This window comes from Oryza sativa, chromosome 1, assembly GCF_034140825.1.
Source record: "Oryza sativa Japonica Group chromosome 1, ASM3414082v1".
In the NCBI taxonomy this organism is placed as follows: domain Eukaryota; kingdom Viridiplantae; phylum Streptophyta; class Magnoliopsida; order Poales; family Poaceae; genus Oryza; species Oryza sativa.
This window is the reverse complement of record NC_089035.1, coordinates 8604455-8612418: the sequence shown is the minus strand read 5'-3', so window position 1 is coordinate 8612418 and position 7964 is coordinate 8604455. Positions and strand designations below refer to the sequence as shown.

General features: G+C 42.3%; 1 protein-coding gene across 1 annotated transcript; it reads left to right on the top strand.

Annotated features, from left to right (window-relative positions):
* The first annotated feature begins 1110 nt into the window (after positions 1–1110).
* Positions 1111–6730, top strand: LOC4326230 (zinc finger CCCH domain-containing protein 5-like). Its single transcript, NM_001401637.1, has 7 exons — positions 1111–1479; positions 1628–1809; positions 2339–2407; positions 2581–2694; positions 2775–3053; positions 3628–3948; positions 5783–6730. Exons 1-7 carry the CDS (start codon positions 1407–1409, stop codon positions 6143–6145), a joined length of 1401 nt encoding a protein of 466 aa, NP_001388566.1. The 5' UTR covers positions 1111–1406; the 3' UTR covers positions 6146–6730.
* The last annotated feature ends 1234 nt before the right edge of the window (positions 6731–7964 follow it).

The window sequence follows — 7964 nt, the reverse complement described above, 5'->3', positions numbered from 1 at the left end:
TCTTTATCAATGAGGCAACGACCAAGGCTATCCTAATGAGGATGATGTTAGCCACAAAATTGATACAAAAATTCTAAACAATAAACAACATGTGTAACCAAGAGATTGATGCTCATGGATCGTAGCTTCATTTGCGGCCAGAATCAACACCGAGCATCAGGAGTGAATTGGTGGATGGTTTTCATTTCCTTTAAAAATTAAAAATAATTTATTCATCGTAGAGAGGATGGCCAAAGGCTTTTCACTCTCTTTTTGTTTGTGGAGTGGCATAACAAACTAAGTTGGGTTAACCAGTATAGCTTAATCGATAAAACCATAATAAATCAGTTTTAAGTTTGTGGTTTCCTTGTTTGCATTTATTATAAGGCTATCAATTTGTACTTATGTGCATGTAGTTTATGTGTATGTAGTATACCGCACAAACTCAGAAGATAAATCAAAATTCAACATGTAAACAAAGTTGGAGAACAAAGGAGGTGATGCTTGAATTTATGTAAAGAACACGGCCGTGTTCTTTTCTCCAACAAAAGTTGGATTAAATTTTGGATACTCGGGGCACATTTTTCAAACTGCTAAACGGTGTGTTTAGTGCGAAAGTTTTCTATATAAAAGTTGTTCTAAAATATTATATTAATCTATTTTTAAAGTTTGGAATAATTAAAACTCAATTAATCACAGGTTATTATAACCTCGTTTTGCGTGAAACACTTAATCTTCGTCTTCAGGACATTCAAACACCACCTAAATATAGAGTTTGGGTAATAAACAGAATCTTGTGTGAAAAAAAATGTGTAAAGAAACACTTTCAAAGGAGTTTGTGCGAAAAGGAAAAAAAGAAAACCCATTCCCTTCTCACGCAAGAAATAGCTACAGTACCATCACCACTAGGCTGCTACTGCTAGTGCTAGCCAGCGTCGTCCTCCTACTACTCGTGAGGCGAGAGGGCACGTGACGCGGTGGGGCCCACCTGCCAGCCAACCCAGCAGCAGCAGCAGCAGCAGCAGCAGATGGCAGCGACCGTCACGACGACCGCGCATTGAATGCGGGAGGGAGACGCGTCTACTCTTTCCGTTTCGCCCCCTCCTCCCCCCTCCCCCCCCCCCCCCCCTTCGCTTTCCTTTCCTTTCCTTTCCCTTCTCTGCCACTTTCCCCTTGGCGCCTACTCCACCACCGTTTCTCCGCCTCCTTGTCCCACTCACGCGGAGAGGAGAGGAGAAAGCCACGCGACTCGAGGCGACCGTACGGCGGCCGCGACGAGGAGGAGGAGGAGCAAGCCACGCCGAGATTTTGGTGGGGAGGGAAGAGGAGGCGGGCCTCCAATTTCGCCTCCGATTCTGTCTCCGATCGCCGGTCGCGGGAGGAGCGGCGGCGGGGGGAGGGCGGAGAGGTTTGGGGTGGTGGTGGTGATGGAGCCGTACGCGGCGGCGGAGGGGGGAGGAGGAGGAGGAGGTGGAGGCAGCACCGACACCGGGCTCGAAGGTACGGAAGCGGAATTCCCGACCAAACCCCGTGCCCTTGCGGTTTTGGTTGGGGTTTGGGTTTGGGGGGGTGCTAGGGTTTTGGATCTTCGTGTGCTCGAGCTCGAATGTGTGCGGCGTTGTGAGGTTTTTGTGCTTGTTTGCTGCAGAGTCGATGTGGAGGATGGGGCTGGGCGGCGGCGGGGGTGGCGGAGGGGAGGCGGTGGCGGCAGGGAGGCTGCCGGAGCGGCCGGGGGAGGCGGACTGCGTCTACTACCTCCGCACGGGGGCTTGCGGCTACGGGGAGAACTGCCGCTACAACCACCCGCGCGATCGCGCCGCCGCAGCAGTGGTGAGCACCAATTCCCCCTCTCGCTGCTCTACTCCTCTTTTTTTTTTTTTCACCTCCTGACTTTAGCTACGGTGACAATGACCGCCCTATTGGATTACGTCCGGTTGATTTTGAGGTGGGGGGCTTCAAGCTGAAACCTCTCGCCGAGAATTAATTCTACTTATGGCCTGTGGGATCTTATCTTGTGAGCATAGAAGTGAAAGTTGATTGCGCCTTTGCTGGTAGCGATGGTTTGCTTGATTAGTTTGGTGTCTCGGTCTTATGGTTGATGTGGACAATTCTGAGCTCCACATGCAGGCCTAGCCACTTGTCTGGTCCTTTTTTTTTCTGTTGGCAAACGCTTCCCCTTTTCTTTTTTAATCTATGTTTTGCTTATGGATCAAGTAGATGGACCATGTGCTTTGAACTGGTGGTAAAGATTAGAGCCTTAGGTAGAGTGTAATGATTGTGAATTCATGACAATGGATTGAAATCGAGGTATTTTATCCTGCTTTTGATTTAAACATTCATATTGTTATTTGTTTATTAGTTAAATGGAGGTGGGAAGACCACACATTCGGCAGAGTATCCAGAACGGCCGGGGCAACCAGTTTGTGAGGTAATTTATCTGATTCTCATTTTGTGCAAGCTCTCACTCATATGATCATATCAAACCCAAAAAAATGTGCCTATAGAAGTGGGCAACCTATTTAGGCTACAGATGATTTTTTTTTTTGTGTGTGTCATGTGCTGGATACTCTTCGGGTTAACATTTTGTGATAAAAAATGCAGTACTATATGAAGAATGGAACTTGTAAGTTTGGCTCTAATTGCAAGTATGATCACCCAAGGGAAGGCTCTGTGCAAGCAGTCATGTTAAATTCCAGTGGATACCCTCTACGCTCAGTGAGATAATTCATTCGATCAATTCTTATTAAAGTAGTGGCCTGCCTTTTTCATTTTCTGATGAAATTTCTTATGTGCAGGGTGAGAAAGATTGTACCTACTATGTCAAAACTGGCCATTGCAAATTTGGATCTACATGTAAATTCCATCACCCAGAAATTGGTGGAGTTTCAGAGACACCTAACATGTATCCACCAGTTCAGCCTCAGCCTATCTCTTCCTCTCATCCATATCAACATCTTGCTGGCTGGCAAATGGGGAGGCCTCCTGTTTTGCCAGGATCATTTTTATCAGGCTCATATCCACCAATGATGCTTCCGTCCACAGTCGTACCAATGCAGGGATGGAACCCTTACATTGTAAGTTTGTCATCATTTTCTTCTTTGTACCACATGTAGTGGATCATCGAGCAAGGGTGTTATTATTATCTCTACTACTTTAAAAGCACAATCGTTTACCTTTCCTTCCCTATCCCACCCTCCACATAAAAAAAACGTACCATTCCCTATAAAACCGCTTCCATCCCCACCTATAAAAAAACGTTGTAGAAAAGGACCGAGAAAAAACAGGGCCACCTATGTTACGATCAAACTAAACCATGTTTCTTAGATCCCATTGCGACACAGGGGGCATATGACTAGTAAATTATTAAATAGATCTTCTAATCTAGTACAAACTATCTAGAAAGAAATTTATTTTTTCTTATTAAGGATGTACTTTGAACATTTATAGTCATCACAATAAAATAAGAGAATTGGCTGGTAAGAGAATTGGCTACAGAGTGACCCAGAAAATTTAACGTGATTCATACTTTGTTGTAAGAACAATTCAGGATGACTTCTTAATTTTGTGCTACAAATAATGCTGATGTAAGTGTCAGAAAAAGAAAAAAAAAAGCTGTATTGACCTCTTTACTATGTTTTATGTTCTTAGTCACCTGTGAACCAAGTTGCGTCAGCTGGGGGGCATCAAACTGTTCAAGCAGGGCCGTTTTATGGCTTATCGCACCAAGGGCCTTCTGCTGCAGTCACTTATGGCAGTCAGTATGCACCGTTATCTTCTTCAACCATGCCTTCAAGTAGCAGTAAACAAGAACCTGCCTTTCCTGCGCGACCTGGGCAACCTGAATGCCAGTATTATCTGAAGACAGGGAGTTGTAAATTTGGATCTGCATGCAAATATCATCATCCTCAGTATTTGAATACACCTAAGTCTAACTGTATGCTGAGTCCTCTTGGTCTTCCTCTTCGGCCGGTGAGTAGCTCCAACACATATCTGCTTTTATATGCTTAAACTATGTGTAGCACGCTGTTGCCAGGATAGTCAGTCCAAATGTATATCGCTTGAGTCTGGATTAGTATTTGATATGTTGTCCCAGATAAGTTTGCCATATAGTTTATTGTATTGAGAGAACCAAATTGACGGGTGAGTTTTGGTGTACACATGTAGGCTGTGGTTGTTCCAGCCGGTTCCCAACAGGAACAGTACGCACGGAAAACAGACCGGTCCATTAGCGCGTGATTAATTAAGTAAAATGGATCAATATGATTTTTTAAGCAACTTTCGTATAGAAACTTTTTGCAAAAAACACACCGTTTAGCAGTTTGAAGAGCGTGTGTGCGGAAAACAAGAGGGGAGAGTTGGGAAAATAGAGTGCCGAACACACCCGTAGTTTAGTCTAGTTGCCTATTCATGGAAGCCTAGAAACTTTGGAGATTCTTATGCCAAAACTACAACTGTTGCATCTAGTAAAGTTCTGCCATAGAAGAACCTACGTTGTTGTATGTTTCCTTTTTTTTGGCTGAAACAGTGATGAAGCCAAGCCACCTTCACATTTTTAAAAAACTGTTCATTTACTGCATTAGCTTTTATTTACTGATCCTGTGTGACTTACTTGGCTCTGCTTGAAATTCAATGTCAACTGTAAATTGCATTTGAGTTGAATGTTTTACAGTTTCCCCGCATCGACACATAAATAATTAATAATGTTAGGTGGCAGGAACTCCTGAACAGTACCAAATGCAAATGTGATCCATTGCGTTCTTTTAAATCATTCCGGGTTGCAATTTAAAGTATACTGTTAAAAAGTAGTGATATATTAGTTGTTAATGGAATATATAATTCTCTCATGTTTTTGTATTTAACGATGTTTAAATGGCATTATCTTTGTTGGGCAACGCCCTTTTGTTCCTTTTGATGTTTATTGGAGTCAATGTTTTGAAAAGTGGTGTGCGGTTTCGTGCTGTCAACCCACTTTGTAGCGCTTATGCAGCATAATCGGATGCTTATGCGGCTTAAGCGGTGCAAGGTTGGGGCACCGGTTCCATGAAGTCGGCCTTGTACGTGGCTTTGTAGACCTTTTTTAAAAAACATTATTTGGAGTCAATCTCCTAATATGTGTTCTGTTCTCTTGTTTCTTTTCAAAATGAAATACCCTTGATTACTCACAGTTTAATATTTTGTACCAATTTATGAGTGCTTGCTTGTTTGCTTGCACATTTATGTCCTCTACTGCAGGCTGAAAAATGGTAGTAGCTAGTATGAGACAAATGGTAGAACTTGAAAAATGTAGGATTTTCTGTTATGTGGTACTCTACATATTTGCCTTTATGTATCTATTATTGCTAAGGAAATAAACTTTTTATAGAACACAGAAGATAAAATTCTTTTCTGCATGGCATCACAGTCTCAGAGAAGGGCAGAAGACTGGAAGTTATTAATAATCTGACCAACAGTTGATGCCCCCCTTTGTTGTGACAGCATATTGTGCTGTCAGTAGCTAGTAAATTTCATTTAGTTCTATGTTCAACCTTGCAATGGTTGCAGTGGTATCTTTCTTTTTTCCTTTTTTTTTTTGCGATTTGCGATATATTTTCCTGGAACTACCTGTAGCATTTTGTTGTCTCTTTAAGCGATGACAGTCGAAATAGAATCTAGTGTGACTGAGTTCCTTCTGATAAAAATATGGACATTAATACCATGTCTTACGAACACAAGCTATTCTTGTATATGGATGATACATTACACTTCTATTTGTTTCTGTTTGCACTTGTTCAATTATTCATATGAAGTTTTCCTTGATTTGCAGGGTAGCCAACCATGTGCTTACTATACACAGCATGGATTTTGCAAATTTGGTCCGACTTGCAAGTTTGATCACCCAATGGGTACTCTAAGCTATAGCCCTTCAGCGTCATCGATTACTGATTTGCCTATTGCTCCCTATCCCCTCAATTACGCTGTTGCTCCTGTGGCTCCACCTTCATCTTCTTCTGATTTGCGGCCAGAATACCTTCTAACCAAAGAGTTTTCAGCCAACCAGTCAGCGTCACCTGGTACTACATGCGGACCTGCTGGAGCAATGTTAAAAGCGTACGCTCCACACATGCTTATCCGACCTCAAACTTCTGGAGCTGGTGGCATGGTTACAACTCATGGTGGAGAGCTCTAACCACCTTCAGCAAGCTTCTCGGGACTTTTTTGGCATATGGTGAATGAGATCTCGTCTCCTTTTTTTGCGTCAGTTCGACTTACCCTCTCAGCATCAGTTCACTTGGACCCCCACTCATTGTGAATAAGGCTTCAACTGACTTTGACAAAGGCATGGCCAAGGTGGTAATCTTGCCACCTGAATAAATTCATCATAGATAGATAGGCAGTGGCAAGCTCATTCACTTGCCGTTTATCTCTTCATGTCTGAAATGGAACAGGGGTCATTCTGAAGTCCAGTTAACTGTTTGACTGTCATTGCACTATGATTCAGAGCTTCGAATCCATCTCCTCGGTACATAATTTTATCGGCGGAGCAGGCCGTTGAGTGTGCACCACTGCAGAGAGTTTCATGTCAGAAAGTTATTTGGTTTGGTCGCTCTTGCCCAAATCTCTGTTTATTTTTAATCATCATATATATATGCAATCTCGAGTTCAGCTATATGCATATTCATATATATACTGGGATCAAGAAACTGTAATCACACACTTGGAAACCCTCATCTGAATCGCCCCAAGCTAACTTGCTGCATCATCATTTTGCTCATTTAGTCGATTGCATCCGACTTATGTTTGAACCCTGCAATACCTGTCCTGTCATTAGCTTATTCTGATTGTATATGCTCATCTTTCTTTGGTCCGAGTTTGGATGTTTGCTGCTTTCGATATAGATGGTCCATGAAAGGAGACTTTAATGGGCTGTTTGGTTAGAGAAATCAAATCATCTATTAGGATGGTGTGGTCCATTATGAAATCCTCCCTTCCTCGTCTGATAGCTTAGCATGGGCCTTTGAGAAATGAGTTTATGGACAAACTTATTCCATACCTCAAACCAAACTAGTGGTGAATTCATAGCCCTACTCGTCAAACCAAACATGCCCCTAGTTTATGGGTTTCTTTCCAACGTATCTTTGAAACTATTCGACAAGCCATTCGAGATCGAGCTGATCCGGATTATATTCGTTCAAAGTATCACTCAGAATGCGCATAAATGCATCCATCTATGCATGCTTGGTGCAGATGTCATGTCAATTGACAAGAGCAGATCTAGGAGGCTACAGCTACTAATAACACTGAATTGACTTGAAAGTTGACGCATATATGCTTGGGCCTTGTTTAGATCCTAAATTTCTTTTGCTAAAAACGTTACATCCAATGTTGGATATATACATGGGGCCTTAAATGTGAAAAAATCAATTGCACAGTTTACATGTAAATTGCGAGACAAATCTTTTGAGCCTAAATTACGCCATGATTTGACAATGTGATGTTACAGTAAATATATTTACTAATAACGGATTAATTAGGTTTAATAAATTCGTCTCGCAGTTTATATGCGGAATCTGTAATCTATAATTTGTTTTATTATTAGTCTAAACACACGGTGAGACGTAGAATGGTATGCACGAAATGCATGCATTGCCATGGCAAGAGTTGTGCCCCATGAAGCTTGGTAAAACTGAAGTTGATGCGCACATGATATAGCGACGCGCACCGGATCGATTCACCGGCTAACCATCCTATATATATATATATATCAGCAGGTTCGATATTTATTCCCTACACATATACGTTCCATCGCAGTCGATTTCCAGGAAGAGCAATCGGTTAACCATCCTAGATTGGAGGTATATTATTAGCACGTACGTTTCACAATTATAGACTACAGGAGATTAGCACGAATCCATGATAGGATCGAAGTTCAGTCTTAACTTGTGTGCGCCTTTTGCCTTGCCCGTTAGTGGCTAGAGTAACATGTGTTGAGTGGAAGCGGTGGTATC

Coding starts and splice junctions, on each gene's coding strand:
- LOC4326230 (NM_001401637.1), top strand. CDS start 1,407: ATGGAGCCGTACGCGGCGGCGGAGGGGGGAGGAGGAGGAGGAGGTGGA. Junction 1,810..2,338: donor ATCGCGCCGCCGCAGCAGTG/GTGAGCACCAAT, acceptor TTTGTTTATTAG/TTAAATGGAGGTGGGAAGAC. Junction 2,695..2,774: donor GTGGATACCCTCTACGCTCA/GTGAGATAATTC, acceptor TCTTATGTGCAG/GGTGAGAAAGATTGTACCTA.